The sequence below is a fragment of the Oncorhynchus tshawytscha genome, linkage group LG15 (genome assembly GCF_018296145.1).
Source record: "Oncorhynchus tshawytscha isolate Ot180627B linkage group LG15, Otsh_v2.0, whole genome shotgun sequence".
Lineage (NCBI taxonomy): Eukaryota > Metazoa > Chordata > Actinopteri > Salmoniformes > Salmonidae > Oncorhynchus > Oncorhynchus tshawytscha.
This window is the reverse complement of record NC_056443.1, coordinates 2,769,170-2,793,273: the sequence shown is the minus strand read 5'-3', so window position 1 is coordinate 2,793,273 and position 24,104 is coordinate 2,769,170. Positions and strand designations below refer to the sequence as shown.

The following is a 24,104-nucleotide window of genomic DNA, read 5'->3' as shown; positions in this document are numbered from 1 at the left end:
TAAAATACAGTCTTCAAATCGGTTTCTTTCAGTCAATACGTCCCGCAAAATGACCCATCAGGTTTGGCTGTGTTACAAACAAACCAGTTGATTGCAATGAAACCAAACATGACTGGAGAAGTCACGTTTACTGTGTGTATTTACATTGAATGTGTCGTCGAAAATGGAATGAGACGGAATTCACGACACAAGCGGTTCACAAAATGTTTTGTGTTAGGCTATAAAAATGGATTTTATCAAACAAAAGACCATTCATTGTATAACAATGAGCTTTGGGATTGCAAACAGACGAAGATCGTCAAAGGTAAACAATTTATTTTATTGCAGTTTGTGATTTTGTTACGCCTGGGCTGGTTGAAATAGTTGTTTTTATGGGGCTCTATCCTCAGATAATCGCATCGTATTCTTTTGCAGTAAATCCTTTTTTAAATCTGACAACGCAGTTGGATTAGCAAGATTCTAGGCTTTCGAAACATGTGAGACACTTGTATTTTCATGAATGTTTAATATGACTATTTATGTAGCGATCACCGTATTTTGTCTAATTTCATCCTGTCGAATTTCATCCTTCATCGGTGCGCAGAGGTTAACAACAATCTCTCATACATTTTTATTTCCAGGGGTCATCTGGTCATTAGGGACAAAGCAACACTGTGCCAAAGATGACGGGTGAATCGGGAAATGGTAAGTAACTGCCAGCCAGTCATCATGAATAAGATCTTTCAGTGGGCTTTGGCGTGATGATTTCATTTCAAAGTCTCTACCCTCAAGTTTGTTCTTGAATGACAAGCTGTTGTGCCACCTCTCTCTGGTTGTCAGACGGACAGACCCCAGAGGGAGACCCGGAGCCGGAAGAGGCAGAGCGGTGTCCTATCTGCCTGGGTGCCCTGGGCCGCTGTGTCCTGGCCATGCCCGACAGCTGCTGCCATGTATTCTGCCTCAGCTGCCTCCTTAGATGGGCAGAGGTAAGCACCATATCTCTGTCCTACCCCCTAGACACATCACCCTCTGTGGCAACAGATAGTGCTGCAACTGGCAAGTTGTCTGTTGTGATAAGCCATGGTCTTACTCCCGGTGAGGCTCAGGAGACTATACATGGCTAAGATGTGTTGGACTGATGTTTTTTTCTTCTTCTGTGTTTAAGTTGCAGGCAGTTCCATCCTGCCCAGTGGACAGGCAGCCTTTCAATGTTGTCTACAAACGTGATGCTGTGCTGGGATGTGTGACGGTAAACAGGGGTTTCTCCGCTGGCTCTACCTTCTGTTTCACAATTTGTAAATGTCATGTCATGAAACATCAGAAGCTACATTATAGCTTTGGTCACTATGCAAGAAGAATGTACGTGCTTTGACTTCAGTTGTGATGTGAATCTCAGGTTCCTGTGAAGAAGAGAGTCAGCCAATCAGAGCCAGAGAAGTGTGGCTGCACAGACCCGGAAGCCAGTGGCTGTTTGTTGAAGTGAGTAGAGGTCTTGTGTTAGTGAAAGGGTTGCCCTGCTGCACAGTTAACCTGATAAAGAACCTTGGTCGAAACGTTGTCTTTAAACTTGGTGAGCATTCAAACAGTGTGCAGCTTAATGGCAGTCACTTTGCGGTGCATTATTATATTTATTTTTTTACCACATTTTTTTGTTGGAGGTGGGTGTTACAGGTACAATATACATGTTAATTTACACACTTAGTTTATACCACATGTACCTGTACTCTAAAGGATTAAAAACTAAGAAATACATCCCATCCTGCCTAGCAACACAGATTGGGTGTCAGTTCCCCCATATCTCTATCTGTAGTTATTTGGCGAATTTAGTTGTGACTGATACAAACCTTAGAATGTCTTAGAAATCAAAACATGTGGACTGCATGATGCGACTAGGCTATTCTATTAGAAAAAGTTGCATAAAAAGATTGCACTCTTTGCCTCAGGCTGCGCACCCTGTTATCTCATCAAGTGATCATATTTTCACCCATCAGACTATTTTCAGTTTAAATTTGTCTTTACTAATATGTCACATTTGTTTTGATTTAGAATGGTCCATTATCAAATGGGTAGGAACAGGGGGAGGGGGAAATGTACATGTCATCCTTATGCACTCAAATAGCGAATGAAGGCCACGTTCCCACAGTTTAAATTATGCCCGGTAAGCTATTCCTGTTTTATAGCGGAGCAGCTGAGAAATAAATATAGTAGCAGCTGGGATCCTCCTCTTTTTAGTGGCAACCATCAAAATCCTGCCTTCACACGGGATTACATATAGAAATGTCTGGGTTTATAAGAACACTTATTTCACTTTGTGGATTAACCACTCTTTGAAGAGAATGCATCCTCACTGCGTGACAGGTGATATACTGCATAAACTATGTATGCCATGGGCTCTCCAACCATGTTCCTGCAGCTACCCAGTGCTTAATTTGGGAAACTAAGTGAAATATGTTCATGAACATCGATAACAAAGAAACATATTTAAACTCTTGACAGCCCCTATCTCTGCATGCTTGAGAAAGGAATGAAGGAGAGAGAGGGGAGGAGATGGAAACACACAATGGTGATCTATTCTGTAGCTAAAGTTAATGTCAGCCTATTTATTATGAATATATTAAACATACCCTATTACTAGGCTATTCAAAATCAAATACAAAGTCACTATAATTGTAGGCTAATTCTGTAAGCCACTTGCACAATCAATGAACCAACAGCATCACCTAGGAATAATACGTTCACTCCCAGACTCATGGATAGTTTGGAGTGTAGCATAAGGTAACCAGTCCATCCAGTATGCATAATAATATAGTCCACACTCCAAGGCGATAACTCCCCAAAAAATGGTTGGGAGTCTAGACCAATTATGTACCAAGACATCTTAAATCTGGGTTTTTATAAAATATTTTTTTCTGCTGTGCGTAATGTATTGTATAACAGCACAGTAATTATTTTAATTCAGGGTATTTTTTTCGGGTATGGGCTCATAAAGGCATATGCCTATGCATAGGCTCTAATATTCATATGGGTGTTCTACATGCAACTTAAATGCTTAAATGCTTTGAATTAATCTTCACCTTAGAAAGCACTCTCCATTTAGTTGTTTGACATTGAAACAATGACCATGTTCAATTTGAAGAACTTCTTTCTTCAAATTGATCATCAGTGAGGTCCAAAAAATGTAGCCTAATGGTGAGGTTTAAAAGCATGATACTGTTTTAATGATGTTTGATGTGATTTTCGATATTTGCATTGATGTCAGTGGTTAGAGGGACAATACAGCCCTGAGTACCAGGCCATTAGCGACCTAATGGTCGTTAGCGATTTGGGTACTACAAAAGAGGAGATTACCAGAACCCCACGGTCACGTCGAATTTAACTGCGGTCATTACAACCCTAGTTGGGAGTTGGGCCAATTTCATCATACCTTTTCATTGGTGTTAAATACCAACTTAAAATGTATAAGTTCGTGGTTAGGACACCAAGGTCATGTTTTTCCATATTCTATTCCAGTTAAATGGTTGTTCAGATTCACTCAGGTCTTTGGATCATGCTTTTTTAATGGCGAGCACAGAATGAGCTTTATATATAAAACTTGTTTATATATTATAGAGATTCAATATTTTTGGGGACTCAGATAATTTATTTATAAATCCTGTCATTGGCATAGATTACCTAATTTGTACATATTTTTTTTTTAAAGGAGTCTCTTCCAGGGCAATGTGATATACCATATTTCTCTCTATACTCAGCCAGGGGTTGGAGGAATCATGTCTAAACCAATTTATGATGGTGTGAAATGCTAGTGCCTGAAAATACATTTTAAAGTTTGGTACAGTTCATCCTCCCACGTATTTCTCTCTTTGTAAGTTAATTTTAACCGGGATCGCTTACCTTGCCATATTAATTTTGAAACCACACTGAATTTTATCCCAATAGCCAGAAGGGTGAGACATGGGAAGCATTGAACTACAGAAATTCAGCCGTGGCAATATTCATTTTGACAATATATATTCTGCTGTTTAATCTGAGGTTGGATTGAACGTTCTGTTAAAATTTCTGGCAATGGTCTTATCTACTCCCAAATGTTTGAGATTTCATAAGTAGAGATGGAGTCCATCATAGAGAACGGCAGAGCCGATATTGGCCTTTTAGTCTTTCGGCTTTGCCTATAGGCCCTCTACATAGTAAACCTGCCGTTACATTGAGATGTACAGTTATTTATAGAAGAATCTTGGCTTAGTTTGGGTTCTGATAGTAATTCCCCTGTTTCAGATGCAATAGTTGCTATATCAGCTAATTGAGCATTACGGCTTAGCTTGTGGGCCAGTAAATGACTGGGACGATTACCATGGACGTCATGGTTGAGTCTAACTCGATGGATGGCAAATTCTGCTTCGTCTTGTCAATAAATTAAGTTGTGTCTTGACTTTGGAAATAGTAATAGCTACCTGGTCTGAAAAAAAGGGTTTGTTGAAAACAATCTAATGCAGTTAACATTTCCCATTTGTGATTTATTCAACACAGATGCAAATGCAGTCGCATACATTTTTATAAAACTTTGATGGCATTCCATAGAATTCTGACATTTGAAGTAAAGGTGATGATCAGACAAGCTCATGCAGTGCCTTCGGAAGGTTTTCAGACCCCTTGACTCTCTCCACATTTTGTTACGTTATAGCCTTATTCTAAAATTGGTTAACTTTTTTCCCTCAGTCTACACACAATACCCCATAATGACAAAGCAACAACAGGTTGACATTTTTACTAATTTATTAAAAATACATTTGCCCCAGTCTGAGGTCCTGAGCACTCTGGAGCAGGTTGTCATCAAGGATCTCTCAGTACTTTGCTATGTTCAGCTTTCCCTCGATCCTGACTAGTCTCCCAGTCCCTGCCGCTGAAAAACACCCCCACACCATGATGCTGGCACCAGACGTGGCGCTTGGCATTCAGGCCAAAGAGTTCTGTCTTGGTTTCATCAGACCAGAGAATCTTGTTTCTCGTGGTCTGAGAATCTTTAGAAGTCTTTTGGCAAACTCTAAGCAGGCGGTCATGTACCTTTTACAGAGGAGTGGCTTCCGTTTGACCACTACCATAAAGGCCTGATTGGTGGAGTGCTGCAGAGATCGTTGTCCTTTTGGAAGGTTCTCTCATCTCCACAGAGAAACTATAAGCTCTGTTAGAGTGACCATCGGGTTCTTGGTCACCTCCCTGACCAAGGCCCTTCTCTCCCGATTACTCAATTTGGCTGGGCGGCCAGCTCTAGGAAGAGTCTTGGTGGTTCCTAACTTCTTCCGTTTAAGAATGATGGAGCCCATTTTGGTTTTGGGGACCTTCAATGCTGCAGAAATGTTTTGGTATCCTTCCTCAGATCTGTGCCTCAACACAATCCTGTCTCGTTGCTCTATGGACAATTCCTTCGACCTCATGGCTTGGTTTTTGATCTGAGATGGACTGTCAACTGTGGGACCTTTATATAGACAGGTGTGTGCCTTTCCAAATCATGTCCAATCAATTTAATTTACCACAGGTGGACTTCAATCAAGTTGTAGAAACATCAAGGATGATCAATGGGAACAGGATGCACCTTAGCTCAATTTCGAGTCTCATAGCAAATGGGCTGTTTTAAAAAAAACTGTTTTCGCTTTGTCATTATGGGGTATTGTGTGTAGATTAATGAAGGGGGAAAAATAATTTAATACATTTTTGAAGGCTGTAACATAACAAAATGTGGGAAAAGTCAAGTGGTCTGAATATTTTCTGAAGGCACAGTATGTTGAATTTATATTTTCTTCATTTTAGAAAATAAAGGTTTAGATAAGAGAGAATTGAGTACTCTGTTTGAGGAGAAAGTCTACTCTTTTGCTTTAGGAGTATGTGCTCACCAGGCATCATTGAGGTTGTAATCAGAGAGTATATGTTGGAGGGCCTAGGTTACATGTGGATTGTAGTTGGTCTTTATTAGATTTGTCCCACATGTTCCAAATGGCATTCATGTCTGTCCCAATAACTAGTTGGATTTCAATTAATTCTAACAATAGGCTGTTCAGAGAATCAAAAAACTTGGGCTCAAACAAATTTGGAGCATACACATCAATAAAGGCAATTTTCTTTCCATTATGGATACGTTTAAGGAAAGTGATTCTGTCTTCTTGGTCTTCACCTTAACCAAGATGGTTATTATTTCTTGGAGCATTGCTATATCAATATGGGTTATTGCTAGGATATCAAGACAGCTAGAACATTTGATTAGTTGAGTAGGTATCCACTTTAGAAGTGAGCAATGACGAGATTCATTTACCAGTTTTAATTGCAAGTCGAGGGCAGCGGTAATTTCCCCACAAACAATCTCTTGCATAGTAGCAGCCAACTCTTTCTGTTCCCACCTGCTAGTTGTTTCTCCACCTTAACATGGTGTTAATATGTTGACAATTATTTTAAAATATACTCCGTGGCCAGTTTATTACGTACATCCATCTAGTACTGGGTCGGACCCCCCTTTGCCTCCAGAGCAGCCTGAATTCTTCGGGGCATGGAAACATTGCTCAATTGCTATCAAGGGACCTTATGTGTGCCAGGAAAATAGTCCCAACGAATTGTGGGTTCCGAGATGCCGTTCTTCACACCACTGTTGTACTGTGCCGTTATTCACCTGTTTGTGGCCCGCATGTTTGCACGATTCTTGCCATTCTCCTTCGACCCTTCATCAACAAGCTGTTTTTGCCCACAGGACCTGCCACTGACTGGATGTTTTTTGTTTGTCACACCATTCTCTGTAAACACTATTCCAGATCAAATATCTGTTTGGGATTCTTGCAGTTAATTTGCAGTCTACAAATTTGTAATTTTGTTCCGGTTCCCTGACCAGCCGCTCAAGAAAGAAAATCAGCCCACGGTTGAATCTAGTTGATGATCCCTGCCATAGACACTGTCGTGCATGAAAAGCCCAGAAGGCCATCCGTTTCTGAGATACTGGAACCGGCGCTCCTCGCACCGACGATCATACCATGCTCAAAGTTGCTTTGGTCACTTGTTTTGCCTATTCTAATGTTCAATCGAACAGTAACTGAATTCCTCGATACCGGTCTGCCTGCTTTATATAGCAAGCCATGGCCACGTGACTCACTGCTTGTAGCAGCAAACCAATTTTGTGAACGGGGTGGTGTACCTAATAAACTGGCCAAGTGTAAGTGTTAATGTAAAGATATTTTGCTAAAGGAATTCACGAGAAAGCCACACGTTTCAATGCATGCCACCTTTTATGACAAATGTAAAAACCACATTTATATTTAAGGAAAAAAGGAGGAAGATGGAGGAGACCGAAGACGGAGAGGACATCAGAAGCCAAAGGCCTTATTCGGAAATGTATGTGCTTATTCTCCTCATATAAATCATCTTTCCTTAATTTGTTGGCATTTTATTGGCATTTTATTCAGATGTAACAAGATAAATTGTGTTCCCCAGGCAGCGATGATGACCCCTCTGTGTTGAGCAAGAAGAAGGTTAGTAATTTCTGACCCCTTTGTAGAGGCATCTATTTCATAACAAATCATATGTACGGTTCATGCAAGATTTTATGGGTTTAGAGTCCAACTGTCAAGATATGTAATGCATGCGATGCAACTAAGAAACAAAAGTTTGTTTTAGCATGCTAGATTCGTGTTAGATTCACACAACATACGCACACACTCGCATACCGACACAATACAAACACAAATACATTTGTGCATTCGTAAAGTATTTAGTTAGAACCCTTGACATTTTCCACATTTTGTTACATTCCAGCCTTATTCTAAAATTGTTTAAATAAATTGTTTTCCTTAATCTACACACAATACCCCATAATGACAAAGCGAAAACAGGTTTAGACATTTTTGCAAAAACAGGTTTAGACATTTTTGCATTGAATAGAGTCCAACTGTGGTAAATTCAATTGATTGGACATGATTTGGAAAGGCACACACCTGTCTAGATAAGGTCCCACAGGTGATTTTGGAGAAAAAACCATGCCATGAGGTGGAAGGAATTGTCCGTAGAGCTCTGAGACAGGATTGTGTCGAGGCACAGATCTGAGGAAGGGTACCAACACATTTCTGCAGCATTGAAGGTTCCCAAGAACACAGTGGCCTCCATCATTCTTAACATCTCTGGTACAAGTGGGACCCTAGCGTCCCACCTCGACAACAGCCAGTGAAATTGCAGGACGCCAAATTCAAAACAACAGAAATCCCATAATTAAAATTCCTCAAACATACAAGTATTTTACACCATTTTAAAGATAAACTTCTTGTAAATCCAGCCACAGTGTCCGATTTAAGATAGGCTTTACGGCGAAAGCACACCAAACGATTATGTTAGGTCAGCACCTAGTCACAGAAAACCATACAGCCATTTTCCAGCCAAGGAGAGGGCTCACAAAGTCAGAAATAGCGATTTAAATTAATCACTAACCTTTGATGATCTTCATCAGATGGCACTCACAGGACTTCATGTTACACAATAAATGTGTGTTTTGTTCGATAAAGTTAGTCTTTATGTCCAAAAAACTCATTTGAAATTGGTGTTTTCTATTCAGAAATGCATTGTCTCAAACAAACATCCGGTGAAAGTGCAGAGAGCCACATCAAATAACAGAAATACTCATCATAAACATTGATAAAAGATACAAGTGTTAAACATAAAAATACAGATAAACTTCTCCTTAATGCAACCGCTGTGTCAGATTTAAAAAAGGCTTTACAGCGAAAGCACACTTTGATTATGTTAGGTCAGCTCCTAGCCACAGAAACCCATACAGCCATTTTCAAACCAAGGAGAGTGTCACAAAAGTCAGAAATAGCATTAAAATGAATCACTTACCTTTGATGATCTTCATCTGGTGGCACTCCCACCAGATGTTTTCGATAGTTAAACTTTATGTCCAAATACCTCTGTTTTGTTGGTGCGTTGAGTTCAGAAATCCAAAGGCACAATGTTCGCTCTCAAAACCAAGACGAAAAGTCAAAAAAGTACTATAAAAGATAGTAGAAACATGTCAAACAATGTTTAAAATCAATCCTCATGTTGTTTTTGTCATAAATAATTAATCATATTTCAACCGGACTAAAGCTTTGTCAATGGAAAAGGTAAACAAGAAATGCACGCTCCCGATCACGTGCTTGGTTCATGGATGGAAATTTCCACTGTCCTCTCATTGAAAGCGGTGTATCTCCCTCATTTTTCAGAGTAAGCCTGAAACAATGCCTAAAGACTGGTCACATGTTGAGGAAGCCATAGAGATCGTGAACTGGGTCCTAAGTCTTTGTATGGTGGATACGCTTTCAATGGAAAACCAGCCTTTCAAAATAATAGTACTTCCTGGATGGATTTTCCTCTGGTTTTCGCCTGCCATATCAGTTCTGTAATACTCACAGACATTATTTTAACAGTTTTGGAAACTTTAGAGTGTTTTCTATCCAAATCTACAAATTATATGTATATCCTAGCTTATGGGCCTCAGTACCAGGCAGTTTAATTTGGGCATGCTTTAATGCTGCCCCCTACCCTAGTGAAGTTAAATAGAAGAAGTTTGGAACCATGAAGACTCTTCCTAGAGCTGGCCAAACTGAGCAATCGGAGGAGAAGGGCCTTGGTCAGGGAGGTGACCAAGAACTCGATGGTCACTCTGGCAGAGCTTTATTTGGTATTTTATAAGAATCCTCATTAGCTGTTGCAAAAGCAGTAGCTACTCTTCCTGGGGTCCACACAAAACATGAAACAATACAGAACATCATTAGACAACAGCTCAAGGACAGAACTACATACATTTTTTAAAAGGCACACGTAGCCTACAAATCAATGGATACACAGAAACTATCTAGGTCAAATAGGGGAGAGGCGTTGTGCGACGAGGTGTTGCTTTATCTGTTTTTTTTTTAACCAGGTTTGCTGTTTATTTGAGCAATATGAGATGCAAGGAAGTTCCATGCAATAAGGGCTCTATATAATACTGTACGTTTTCTTGAATTTGTTCTGGATTTGGGGACTATGAAAAGACCCCTGGTGGCATGTCTGGTGGGATAAGTGTGTGTGTGTCAGAGCTGTGTGTAAGTTGACTATGCAATCAATGTGGGATTTTCAGCACATTAATGCTTCTTATAAAAAGAAGTGATGCAGTCGGTCTCTCAACTCTTAGCCAAGCGAGACTGGAATGCATAGTATTTATATCAGCTCTCTGATTACAATTAAGAGCAAAACGTGCCGCTCTGTTCTGGGCCAGCTGTAGCTTAACTAGGTCTTTCCTTGCAGCACTGGACCACACGACTGGACAATAATCAAGATTAGATAAAACAAGAGCCTGCAGAACTTGCTTTTTGGAGTGTGGTGTCAAAAAAAGAGCTTCTCTTTATTACGGCTAGACCTCTCCCCATCTTTGCAACCATTGAATTTATATGTTTTGACCATGACAGTTTACAATCTAAGGTAACGCCAAGTAATTTAGTCTCCTCAACTTGTTCAACCACCACACCATTCATTACCAGATTCAGCTGAGGTCTAGCACTTAAGGAATGATTTGTACCAAATACAATGCTCTTAGTTTTAGAGATGTTCAGGACCAGTTTATTACTGGCCACCCATTCCAAAACAGACTGCAACTCTAAGGGTTTCAGTGACTTCATTAGCTGTGGTTGTGGATGCGTATATGGTTGAATCATCAGCATACATGGACACGCATGCGTTGTTTATTGCCAGTGGCAGATCATTTGTAAAAATAGAAAAGAGGGTTTAGAGAGCTGCCCTGCGGTACACCACACTTTACATGTTTGACATTAGAGATGCTTCCATTAAAGAAAACCCTTTGAGTTCTATTAGATAGATAGCTCTGAATCCACGATCTCCACAGAGGAGACCCTTCCAGAAGAACAACCATCTCTGCAGCACTCTACCAATCAGGCCTTTATGGTAGAGTGGCCAGACGGAAGCCACTCCTCAGTAATAGGCACGTGACAGCTTGCTTGGAGTTTGCCAAAAGGCACCTAAAGGACTCCGACCATGAGAAACAAGATTGATGAAATCAAGATTGAACTCTGGCCTGAATGCCAAGCGTCACATCTGGAGGAAACCTGGCACCATCCCTACGGTGAAGCATGATGGTGGCAGCATCATGCTGTGGGAATGTATTTCAGCGGCAGGGACTGGGAGACTAGTCAGGATCGAGGGAAAGATGAACGGTACACAGTACAGAGATCCTTGATGAAAAGCTGCTCAGGACCTCAGACTGGGGCAAAGGTTCACCTTCCAACAGGACAATGACCTTAAGCACACGGCCATGACAACGCAGAAGTGTCTTCGGGACAAGTCTCTCAAAGTCCTTAAGTGGCCCAGGCAGTGCCCGGACATCAACCCGGGGCGGCAGGGCAGCCTAGTGGTTAGAGCGTTGGACTAGTAACCGGAAGGTTGCAAGTTCAAACCCCCGAGCTGACATGGTACTAATCTGTCGTTCTGCCCCTGAACAGGCAGTTAACCCACTGTTCCTAGGCCGTCATTGAAAATAAGAATTTGTTCTTAACTGACTTGCCTGGTTAAATAAAGGTAAAATAAAAAGAGAGACCTGAAAATACCTGAAAATAGCTGTGCAGTGACGCTCCCCATCCAACCTAACAGAGCTTGAGAGGATCTGCAGAGAAGGATGGGAGAAACTCCCCAAATACAGGTGTGCCAAGCTTGTAGCCTCGTACCCAAGAAGCCTGAAGGCTGTAATCGCTGCTAAAGTGTCGCCGCCTTTGACATAACATTTGATTTTAGATTGTTGGTTAGAAATATGTTCAGCAGATCTAGCCTTTCCCATGTTTGAATTTGCTCAGCCAAGAGTTTTCGAGAATACTCTGGCATAGAATAAGTAGTATCAACGTGGCCCCATGTCCTCATCGGCCTATGTGTTCCCACTGGGCGCTTGTCTGGTGTTTGCAACAGCCAAGCCTCCTTTTGAACGGGTTTCTCTCTTTTCCAGGTGAGAGGACCTCTGTGCTCTTGGTCTGCGGCCCAGACAGGCACAGCAATGGGGACTATGACACAGTGCATGTGAGTAGGCCACTTTGTTAACGTTTTGATTTGCAGCTCACCGAGCAGAGACACAGTAACTACTTCTTATGGTACTTCACAATTTGTTGGAAACCCTGTTCTAATCATCATTGTCCTAACAAAGTTGAAATAGGTGGACTCTTTCTGTCTCAAGTTTGTGTTTTTGACTTAAAGACAACCAATGAAAGATGTAATTTTTCTGTGTTTGTATATTGTGTCCTTTGTCTACTCTGCAGTGCAGAGCCCCTTTGGGTGCCCGAGGAGGAACCGTCTGAGGATGACTGTAAACAGTGTAGCCGCAAAACACAGGACTGCCCATTTCTGCCTGTTGCTGTACCCGTTCCTGCCAGTGGCAACTCGAGGTGAGTTGGTCCGCACACAAGTAATGTATGTAGATGGAGTGTGTGTATATATTGTAGGTAGAGGTTGTAGGGTGAGAGTTTTTCAATAGAAAGGGATTTTGAGTGCATTTTTGACAGTATGAGTGAATATTGGTCAGCATAATTTGTAGAGCTCTGATCTGATATTTCCCTCCCAGGCAGTTGTTCCATCCCTCTGAGTGGAGTAGCAGCCCCTTTCCTCTGAGACCCCTCTCACCATTCTCTACTACTGCTTCACCTCTCGGCTCGGGGCATTTTGGTGAGTCTTATCAACCATTTATTGAGTCTGTTCAAATGAACCCCCTCAGGTTTTCCCCCCTCCCAAAACCTGGTATAAATGTTAACTTGAATCACTGAGTTTGAATGAGGTCACGAAAGGTGACTGACTGTAAGCTGCTTGGCTACATGAAGCTACATTGTGGCAGTAAGCTACTTTTTCTGAATAATTTCCATCATGTGTGTGGGTTGTGCAGTACCCTGGCATTAGGAGTTCAGTTTTGTGAAGGCACCAAATCCAAACCTTTAATCAATAGGTTATGCCTAATTTTATGCAACATTGGACCATTTAGATTTCTCACAATACTTCTAATATTCATGATTATGTCTCATAATAAGTGTTTCAGGGAAGAGTTTGTGCAGTCACCTGCCCCAAAGGAGAGGAGAAGAAGGGCACACGTGGATCTGGCTCCAAAGGCCCCTCCAAACAGACAGAGGCCTTGACGACTAGGCGCTCTGGCCGCCACAGCAGGGTTGAGGAACAAGCTCCTACACAAGACCCTGCATCTTCGCAGTCCCACTCTTCAGATTCCGACACTTCCACAAACCCACCCACAAAAGCGGGCAAAAGCACCGCAGCAGCTTGTAAGAAGAAGGGCAAATGGGCAGCTCAGCGAAAGCCCAGCGCCAGGAGGAAGGCCCAAGTGAGAAAAAAGGCCTCCAAAGTCATCCTCAGTAGTCCATCGGGAAGTGAGGAAGAGAAAGCCAAAGAGGAGGAGGAGGAGGAGGAGGAATTCGAGCAGCAGAGGAAAGAGGTAGAGAAAAGGGAGCAGCTCTCAGACACTGCAGTGAGCCCACAGGCTGTGCAGCGCACCTCCAGCCCTACCGAGGAGGAAGGCCGTCCCGAACCTTCTGCGTGTGATGCCCTGAAGGACACTGAGGACCAGCCATGCGAAGATGATGATCTTTCTGAGGAAGAGGAACATGGGAAGGAAGAAGAAGAGGAGGATGGTGAGGAAGAGGACCGGAAGTCACCGTCGTCAGATGTAGAGCTGAATACCCCTGGGCTCTCCGCCGACAGGGACCAAGGTGCAGGGGAGAAACACCCGGACCAAATAGAAGACCCAGAGAAAAGCAACTCACCCACCTCTTCCAACTCACCAGAGAGACCATTGGAGAGCCCCCAGTCTGGGCAGTCAGGACAACTTGGGGAGGAAGATGCTGATGCCGTGGAAGCCACTAACGATCCAACAGAAGTGAAATCAGATGATGAAGCCTCAGTGAAGGAGGAGAAAGCAGAGGTCTCTCCCTGCCCCACTGCAGAGCCTGAATCTTGTACTGGCTCGACTCGTTGTGAATCTCCAGACGGTAATGTGTCCCAGAGAGTTCAAGGCGCCTCAGAAGCAAAAATGTCAGAGGAGGACAGGCATGATCCAAAGGATGTCATAAATGAAAAACCAGCAGCCAGGTGCAAAGAGGATGGTCTGTCTGAGGATGACACAGAAGCAATACCAATGGACTGTGATTCACCCAGCAGTGAGCGCAGCACCAACCTGGCCTCTGATCCACCAAAAGAGACTGAAAGTACAGCTCACGAGTCCACAAGCCAGGCCCTGGAAGACAAGAGGAATGGTAGCAGGCAGGAGCGGGAGAGATCGGTCAGAGAGGAAAAGGTAGAGGAAAGGAAGAATGGCAGGCAGCGAAAGTCGCGCTTCCACTCTGCTGCCACCACTTGGTCTCCCAAGAGAGAGTCGAAGCAGGACTCGTTGAGGAGGTCGCGCTCCAGATCTCAGGAGCGCAACAAGGAGCGCCAGGCCTCGGGCAGCAGGGAACGGGACGCTGAGAGGGACGCCCCCAGGACGGACCGTATCCGTGACCGTAGCCGTGAGAGGAAAAACAGGAAGCGCTCTAAGAGCCGTTCCAGATCTAGTTCCAGGTCCAGAAACAGGTCCTACCGAAGAGGGTCATCCCCGGAGCGCCCAGACTCAGGGGGACAGTCACCACGGAAGAGAGATCGCTGGACTGGAGATGGATGGAGGGCTGGGCCTGGTAGCGACCCCTCTCGAAGGAATTTCCCAGAGAGGCCAGCCAGAGACGCGGGCCGCTCTGAAAACGGCGGCTTTGCAGATGTTTCCCCCAGCAGGGAAAATCCTGACTGGGTTATTGAGAAGGCGCGTGCTGACACAGAGGCCAGGGTGACAAGTGGGCCTCGCTGGGAAGATAAAGGCTGGGGTGGAGATCGTGGACGAGGCACAGGACGAGGCCGGGGCGCCTACGGAACCTCCAACCAACAGGGGGAGCAGGCAGAAAACCGCTGGCAGCCCAGAAACACATTCTCAGGGACCTCAAACAATTCAGGGAGCGACGCGTACAGCCGATTCAACGAGAACCGTGGCGGCCGCAGGAAGGAGCCTGAGATGGGCGAATCGATGATGGACCGCTCTGGCTGGTCATCAGCTTCCAGCTGGGCTGTGCGGAGGACACTCCCGGCAGACGTGCAGAACTATTACTCCAGGAGAGATCGAGGGGGAGGTGCAGGCTCTGGCAGCTGGAGCAGGCAGGAGGAGACGTCAACAGCAGGTCAGAACCCTTCGATTGTGTGCCATGGAGTGTATGCACTCATTACTGTTACCAGTTTCACTGTGCATATCGAAATGGTATTGCTGATGCCTGTTGCGCAGTTGATGTGGATCCCACTCCTGCCACCAATGTAAATCTTAATAAAAGCCCAGAATGTACATTAGGTAATCTAATATTATTCTTGATATTTGTTTTTGTCTATTCAGACCCAGCTCAGAGTGAGAACAATGCCCAGCCCAATGCCCAAGGAGAAGCTCCACCCGCCCTGAACGTCATGCCTCCCCGAATGAACGTCCTGCATTACCCAATGGGCCCGCGAGGCCCACCTGTCAGCCTGCAACCACCCCCCTTCGGGATGCCTCCTCAGGTCCCCATGCACCACCACTCCTCAGTGCCTCTCCTGCAGGTCCCTGTGACAGCTGCCCAGGGCCTCCCACCACCACCACCACCACCACCTCCCATGCAGCAGGGCAGCATGATGGCCATACAGGCAGATAGCCGCACAACACAGGTAAAGACAGGAGTATTTTTGCATCCTTTGTCAAAATATAATCTTCTGGGCCCAAGCAATCTGTTTGAGTATTTTCACTTCTCTCATACTTTGTCCCCATGAATACCTCCATGCCTCTTTCCCAGATGATGAGCAGCATGGCAGGCCATGGCAAAGCCCCTTCATGCCCACCATGACCAAAGTAGGTGCCGCCAACACAGTCCAGGCCCACAGCATGGCCATGCCATCCTCCACCACCCAGCACAGCAGGGCTGCCCCCCCAGACAGCTCCAAGAAAGAAAAGGTAATGTCACCGCCACGAATAACAACCACAGCACCAGGTATTATTCTCAAGTGGCTTCCTATACTTTCTGTTTTGTATATACTGTGGAGAGCTACTTTGCTAGTTAATGATTTGTGTTTGCATTCTGACCCAGATAATTAATGATCCTTTTATTAGATTAGAACTAGATTTCTTAACTTGATATCTGCTTTGGAAACAACAGATCCATGAGAGAGCTGTCAATGAAGTGAAAGCAGCCATGAAGCCCTACTACCAAAACAAGGACATCACCAAGGACGAGTACAAGGAGATTGTACGCAAAGCAGTTGAAAAAGTGAGTGGTTAAAAACTTCCAGTAACATTTTGACATTGGTATTTGAACTTAGCTTTTAGGAGTATTAAAACGACTTAGCTTTTAGGAGTACATGTAGCTTTTAGGAAATCAAAACGGTCTGTTTATATTTTTTGATTTCCTGAGGGCATTTTATATTTCAGGTCTGCCACAGCAAGAGTGGAGAGGTGAACTCTGGGAAAGTGGCAAACTTGGTGAAGGCCTACGTGGACAAATACAAACACGCTCGCAAGAAATGAATCCTGACATCTGCTGAGGGGGAAACGGTCTCAGCCCATCTGCTTAAGTGCAATTTCTACCAGGTGTAACAGCCTCCCGGCTGACAGACTGGAGCCTGACTTTTGATATCTCTTACTTTACCTTGAAGATTTTTCTATAGATTTCATATTTTGTTTAGAAATAATCCAATCGGAAACTGTAGTGTGAGAAGACCGTTATTTCAAGTAGATCTTGTGGCTTGGGAACTACTATGAGATAGATGCCCAGAGTAGCTGGAGCAGTAAGGTTAGCACCTGTTCTCTGGTGAGATGGACATGGTGCTATGGGTAGTACAGAGGAGAGCACCCTCTCGTGGAGCCAGCTGGTATGATGAATTTCTCCCTCTCTCCACCGGGGACCTCCTAATGACTTCTTAGTTAAAAAATATTGTAATTGTTTCTCATTTTGTTTTTGTTTTATAAATATTATATTATGATTATTCTGGAGAAAGCCTAGGTAAATGTGCATTGCCTTTATGACTCTCTAGGCTGCATCACACAGGCAGCCCAATTCTGATCTTTTTCTACTAATTGGTTTTTTGACCAATCAGATCAGCTCTGGAAAAGATCTGATTGGTCAAAAGAGGGTGCGAAAAATATCAGAATTGATCTGCTTGTGTAAACTCGGCCTTAGTCATCACAGCTCAAAGCTTGAGTGTAATTGTATCAGGGACTTCATTGGTTGAGAGTTGGTGATCAGTTGTCCAATCAGCAGTGAATTTGTAGCGTAAGGTATGGGTCTGGCAGATCAGGTGAAAACGGCCATGTCCCTTACTTGTTAAATGTGCTGCGTAAACGTGCAAAATAACTAGAGAGCAATGAAATAAATGAGCTGCTTCATGTCTGGCTATGTGTGTGTGTTTGTGGTCATACATGGAAAAGTTATTGACCCCATCCATCAATTTTAACATCAGAATTTCTATTTTTTAAAGGTCCAATGCAGCTGTTTTCTCTCAAATAATTTCTGGGTAACAATTACTGTTACTGTTACTGTGGTTGTTTTCAATAAAAATTGTAAGAAAATGTATGTAAATACCTTGGCAAAGAGCAATTTCTCAATCAAGAATTTAACTAGGACTGTCTGTGAGAGGTTTGTGTGGGGAGGGGAAAACTGAAAGGTAGCCATCCCACCAAAACAGACTGAAATTTCAGGTGCTTTTCACACAGCTCTTAACACTAAAAGGGCATAATTGTTCACTATTTCACCTGACAGACATATTTTGTTATGGTCATGAAGACCCTCTTGCCAATGTTTCACAAAAGCAGTCCATTGCACTGCTTGTTAACCTGAAAATGTGCTTCACTAGTTTCACCAGCAGGGCAAGCTTGTCAAAACCATCGTCAGGTTTTTTTTTTTTTAATTAACCCACCATTTCATAGAAAAGATATGAACAGTTAACATGACAATCAACAGAACATTGGCAATCAGGGCCTTTTCCAGTTATAAGCGACATAAATGGTTGCTTAGGCCGGTGTCTCAATCTAGTAAAAATTGTAGAAATTTGTTTGTGCATCCGCCGTTTTTCTCTTATGACACGCACCAGGTTTCCATCCAACCTTTTTATGCGAGTAAAGTACATGTTGGATAAAAGATGTCATGACAGGCTAGATGGAAACATCATTTTTCGGTAAAACTTCCAAATGTCGGCAAAAAATACACTGGACAAGGTGGGATCTTTTTGTGTTGATAAAATAATTATACGAAAACGTTGTTGGAAACGCTTTTTTTGCGAAAATATTGATATGCTTAATAAACATATCGAAGTAAACTTGGAGTCACGCGATGACATGTATGGTCCTCCCATTAGGACTCGTCCGGAAAGAAATCAGGTTACAGATTTGAATAAATTATGATTAGCGTAACAAGGTGATGACTGATACTCCTTTCCAGTAAATATCGAGGGATTTATTCTTGTGACATGATGATTGATTTTTGGCTTCCGTTTGACAAAAATAATCTCGCTCTTTTGTCCATCATAATAACAATCTCATCATGTAGGCTATATGGGTGATTCTACGGAAATGGTGGATTTTGAAGAGCACATTTTTTTTTGTAAATAAAACTTTGTCAGATAATAGTTAACCCATTGTAAATCAACATGCATGCCAGTTTAATTACATTTAATATCTGTAATACATAACATAAAAAAATGCTAGTGCTGCCTTGTCGTCTCTGGTGCTCCCTATATTTTAGATGACAATTCAGGCTTTCCTGAATGTAATTTCACATTGTAATTTGCATAGATAATAAAAGACAAAAGGTTAATGCAAATATTAATACATTGTAATAGATTTGTAATAATTAACTTTAAACCTGTATGTAGAAAGTTCTAGTGTGTGACATTTTTATATTTCTACCACGTGTTTTGTGTTGTAACATCAGAAATAATTTAAGTTGGGTCATCAAAATTGGATTATCATATCCTTAAAATGCTTACTAATGAATGCAGCAGCAGTTGGGTAGATAAAGATTAACATATTCTATGAAAATGGGCAACTCTGATGCCAGAACACAAGTATCCATGCAGTAACACCAGTGACACGATGTGAAACCATTGACATTAACATATAAATTATTTCATACAAATTTGATCAATTTAGTCATTTAAAAAAAGTATATAAATCATGTTAGAATGTGTTGATTTTATATGAACAATAAAATGAATGTTATTGGTCAAAGATTAAGACCAAAAGATTAAGCCTATTGCCTCAAATGTATTCCCTAACACATTGTCGTACAAACATAAAATATGTATATTAGAACTGTAGAAACACAACATTGAATGTAAACTAAGACTAACTTTTCCCAAAAGCACGGATATAGACATATTGTACGCAGTAAAACATGTTCATGGAACAGGCCTATTTCCTGTACTAACTTTTCCTGTACTAATTATTTCCCATACTAACTTCACTTTTACTTGAGATTTGTTTGTCTTTAGAAAAGTTTGTCCATATGTTTGTCTTTGTTATGCTATTGTATCACATCCATCTGTTAGCATCTCCCAGCCAGTCTCCCTTGCTTTCTAACCACTGACGCCTTCTTCTCTGGGAGCCAGTTCACATCTTCCACTTTCACACATTCAGGTGCTCCTCCAAGTACTTCCAGATATTGTGGCCAATCTGCGCTGATCTTTTGTTCACTGGCATTGGCTTTGGCATCAGACACACAATGTGGTCACCAGTTGTTATCATCTCTTGGGCTTGACCAGAAGAACTTGTTGACTTCATTCCTTGTGCATGCACTTAACTTTGACATTATGTTCTTTGACCTCCAGTATAACCCCAGGGTATGGTGGTTCATCGTGGTTCACAATGCACCCCTGTCGGGAGAGTGACACTGTAGGGAGAGTGATTTCTTGGAGTCCATGACATGGGCAATCCCACATGCTTTGCGCTGCATGGCAGAGACGACTTATGTCTTTGTATTTTAGGATGCCAGGCGTGATTACTCAGAACCTGGTGCATTCGTATGGTTCCTTTTATGGTTACTCCATAAATCATCTGTGCCTTACTTTCCACTTCTTCCTCACTAACATAATATAACTCTATTTGAGTGCCAGAGTCCCTTACCTCCTCATCGAAAGACATTGCATCCTTTGTCTTTCACATGGTGGACCAAGGTCAGTTGTCCACTTTAGTGAGCCCCCCACTCCACCTCTTCATTGGATTTCTGTCTAGCCGGTGGAGTGTTCACATTCTTGGCTTGTGCCTTTGAATTGTTACAAACTGTGCTATCTGCAATCTCCTCCAGGTTTCTGGACTGTGAAAGACCAAGTTTGTGCATTTTATCCATTGTAAACTGCAAGTTCTCAGGAGTCTTGCACTGGTAAGTTTCTCAGTCTCTCTCCTGCGGTGTCACCACCCAAAAGGGGTTTTCCCTGCAAAAGAAGTGCTCTCTCTCTCCTGCTCTCAACATCTCTCTGTGTTTTTCTGACTGACCCGACATTGCTTTCGCTACTGTCCTGTTCCTCTTTCTGTGAGATCATTCACTCTCTTTCTTTTTTGACTCTCTAAATCCTTTAAATAAGTAAGTTGTTTTTGTAATGCCGGCTGCTCTGCGGTCTGGGCAGCATCCCTGCGCTCTCTGTAGAGTGTTTGCTTTTCCGCAGCACTTACTTTTTAATTTGCTGTATCTATTAAAAGGAAAGCCATACAAATCACAATGTTGAAACAGTATAAAACCTTATGTTGATATAAAAAGTTATCAGTGTGATTGATTTTCACTGGTGTTAATGTCAAGTCACTGGTAACACCAGGGACGTAACACCGGTGACAAATCTGCTGACAAGATGGCATATCTAAAATGGGGGCCACAGTAGCTCAAACCACACTTCTTAAATTGTAAATAAATCACTTAATAATATGATTGGATCAATTATATCAATCATATTTCCTTACCCCATACTATAAACTATAACACCAGTGAAGGTTTTTTTCTTTTAATTTGATTTAACATCTTTGCATCATCAAATTGCTAATATGAAGAGGGAGTGCAGACTCACCATGTGCTCTTAAAACAGCCCTGCCTCTAATGAACCTTTGACCCAGGAAAAAGTTGGCAAGGATGTGTCATTTTTTCAAAGTGGTGTTTTTTTATTAAGGGTAACACCAGTGACATGAAATTGAGGGACAGCGATTTCCTGTAAATTATTTATAATATTTAGTTCATATTTTAAGTAATTCCCTAAACAGCTCGAATACTTTAATTTGTATTATGACATTTAAAATATGTCACTAAACCATGACTCCTGGCTCTAAGTTGTTTTCATGGTGCTGAGCGTGTTCTACGATAATATGAAACATATAATTTTCAATATAACTGTCTTACATATATTTACTAACAATTGAAACAAAAACATATATTTTGTGTCATTATCAGATTTTCCCTGGTGCACAACGTGCCAAAACCAGAGTTTTTTGTTGTGAGAAAACGGTAGAGTTGAAAGTGTGATGGAAACCCATTTAACTTGTATTTTTATTTGGTACATGGGAATTTAACCACAAAAGGTTTTTTATGTGCAATACATCATCACGCACAGCCTTTTTTCTACAGCAAGTCAATTTGATGGAAACATCTCTGGTGGGAAAATGCACATATTGTTTTTATGCTGATTTAAGAAGATATGCATGAAAATCTGTTGCCAATTGGACGGAAACCCAGCTACCGACAGTCACTCAATTAGCCATGTCATCAAAAAAAAATGTTTTATTGGTAGTTAGCCAGCTATCTAAACTTGTAGTAAACATGACTGAATACCTACCTCCAGGAGGCACCCATTGATTTTGTTAGTCATTCTCACTCAGATATCTTATTAACATGGCATAAGTCATTACTAAATGTGTAGAATTGCCGAAAATTTGCTTTAAAACTGCCAAAATATCTCTCCACCCTATGGAAAAATGGGTAGAATTGCAGGAAATTAGCTGGAAAACTGAATTTATTTTATATACGCCCCATGGCAAAATGTGTAGATTTATATTTTTCTCTCCACCCTCACAGGGGGGCCACTAAAATGTTTTGCTGCGAGGTGGGGAGGCCCCTCAACCAAATCTGGTTTAGGGCTCCCAAAATAAAATACTGTGTCTGGAACGCACTGGCAGGGACAACCCACAGGGCGGTTGGGGGGGGATTGGGCTTGATCGTATTGGCCTTGTGGTTGACCCCACTTGACTGTCACAGTGATTTAGTTTCATTTACAGAAATCACTTCAAATAGATAGGTTTCCATCCAATTGGCGACAGATTTTCATGGGAATATTTTTAAAATACGCATAAATAAAATATGCGATTTTCCCACCCGTGGTGTTTCCACCAAACGGATTCCTTGCTGATAAAAATCAGTGCGTGTTGACATAGTGCACACAATTTATTTATTTTTTGCTTAAGTTTTCATGTACCGAATAAAAATGTACTGTTCAATGTGTTTCTATCCATTTTCATCTATACCAATAGTTTTTACACAAAAAGTGTTGCGTTAAATAGCAAATGTGCCCAGTCTGGTATTGGTGTGAAATGGCTAGCTAGTTTGCGGTGTGCGCAGTAATAGCGTTTCAATCCGTGTCGTAGCTCGCATTTTGTGGAGCGATGGGTAACGATGCTTCGAGGGTGGCTATTGTCGATGTGTGCAGAGGGTCTCTGATTCGAGCCCAGGTAGGGGTAATACTGTTACATTGGCACATGCCCTTTCGCTAAACAGCTCGCAGATACTGTGCGGGTAGGTTAGTCTACAATACATAGATAAACGCGATGATTTTTTATTTGTCAAACGGCAGTTCATCATGTCACCAGAATAAGACCCTCGATATTTATTGGAAAGGAGCCTCAAACTCATCCCTCATACCATAGCGGGATGACTACTCATGTCATCGCGTGACTCCAGGTTGATTTCAATATATGTATTTTATTATAGATACCCATTCGCTGCTGCAGCAATATTACGGGAATGTATATATACACACATTAATACACACACACACACACTACTACAACACATCTACAATACAAAATCAATACGTAATGTGTGTAGAGTACTTGTGTTAGCGTGTGTGTGTATATGCTTGTGTCTGTGCCTGTGTTGTGTGTGTGTGTGGCTCTTCACAGTCCGCGCTGTTCCACAAAGTGTAGTTTAATCAGATTTTTGTAAAATCAGATTATACTGCTTGCATGAGTTACTTGATGTGGAATAGAGTTCCATGTAGTTAGTCATGGCTCTATGTAGCACTGTGCGTTTCTCATAGTCTGTTCTTGCCTTGGGGACTGTGAAGAAGCCTCTGGTGGCATGTCTTGTGGGGTATGCATGGGTGTCTGAGCTGTGTGCTGGTCATTTAAACAGACAGCTCAGTGCATTCAACATGTCAATACTTCTCACAAATACAAGCGATGAAGTCAATCTCTCCTCTATTTTGAGCCAGGAGAGATTGACATGCATATTACTAATGTTAGCTCTCCATGTACATTTAAGGGCCAGCCGTGCCACTCTGTTCTGGGCCAATTGTAATTTGCCTATGGCCCTCTTGTGGCACTTGACCATAGGACTGGACAGTAGTCCAGGTATGACCAAACTAGGGCCTGTAGGACTTGTCTTGTTGATAGTGGTGTCAAGAAAGCAGAGCAGTGCTTTAATACGGACAGACCTCTTCCCATTTTAGCTACCGTTGCATCAATATGTTTTGACCATGACAGTTTACCCTCCTGGGTTACACCAAGCAGTTTAGTCTCCTTAACTTGCTAAATTTCAACATTATTCATTACAAGATTTAGTTGAGGTTTATAGTTCAGTGAATGATTGTTATTACATCAATATTTGCGCGTGAAGTCGTTTCCACTGCCTTTTCTCGCATAATTGAATTTAAAGACGCAAAAAGATTCCACCATGTCAAATAAACAAATTATCTCTCAACATTTATAAAATTGCATCGAAACTTCCTGTTTCCATCACAGCTGTCGTGATTTTTTTTCATAGGGTGGATGGAAACGTGGTTAATGAGGTCATTTGCATGAGTTG

The 24,104-nt window shown here is 42.1% G+C and overlaps 1 protein-coding gene across 1 annotated transcript in view; it reads left to right on the top strand.

The window, feature by feature from the left end:
• Positions 1 to 17,437, top strand: part of LOC112264561 (protein SCAF11-like) — a 32,052-nt gene extending 14,615 nt beyond the window's left edge. Inside the window, exons 2-15 of the mRNA XM_042297790.1 lie at positions 621 to 684; positions 820 to 965; positions 1,145 to 1,228; positions 1,376 to 1,458; positions 7,274 to 7,344; positions 7,444 to 7,481; positions 11,969 to 12,039; positions 12,276 to 12,401; positions 12,578 to 12,678; positions 13,035 to 15,215; positions 15,422 to 15,726; positions 15,863 to 16,009; positions 16,212 to 16,322; positions 16,484 to 17,437. Of these exons, the coding sequence (XP_042153724.1) occupies positions 663 to 684; positions 820 to 965; positions 1,145 to 1,228; positions 1,376 to 1,458; positions 7,274 to 7,344; positions 7,444 to 7,481; positions 11,969 to 12,039; positions 12,276 to 12,401; positions 12,578 to 12,678; positions 13,035 to 15,215; positions 15,422 to 15,726; positions 15,863 to 16,009; positions 16,212 to 16,322; positions 16,484 to 16,579 (3,582 nt within the window). The 5' untranslated portion in view covers positions 621 to 662 and the 3' untranslated portion in view covers positions 16,580 to 17,437. The remainder of the gene's footprint in view (positions 1 to 620; positions 685 to 819; positions 966 to 1,144; positions 1,229 to 1,375; positions 1,459 to 7,273; positions 7,345 to 7,443; positions 7,482 to 11,968; positions 12,040 to 12,275; positions 12,402 to 12,577; positions 12,679 to 13,034; positions 15,216 to 15,421; positions 15,727 to 15,862; positions 16,010 to 16,211; positions 16,323 to 16,483) is intronic.
• The last annotated feature ends 6,667 nt before the right edge of the window (positions 17,438 to 24,104 follow it).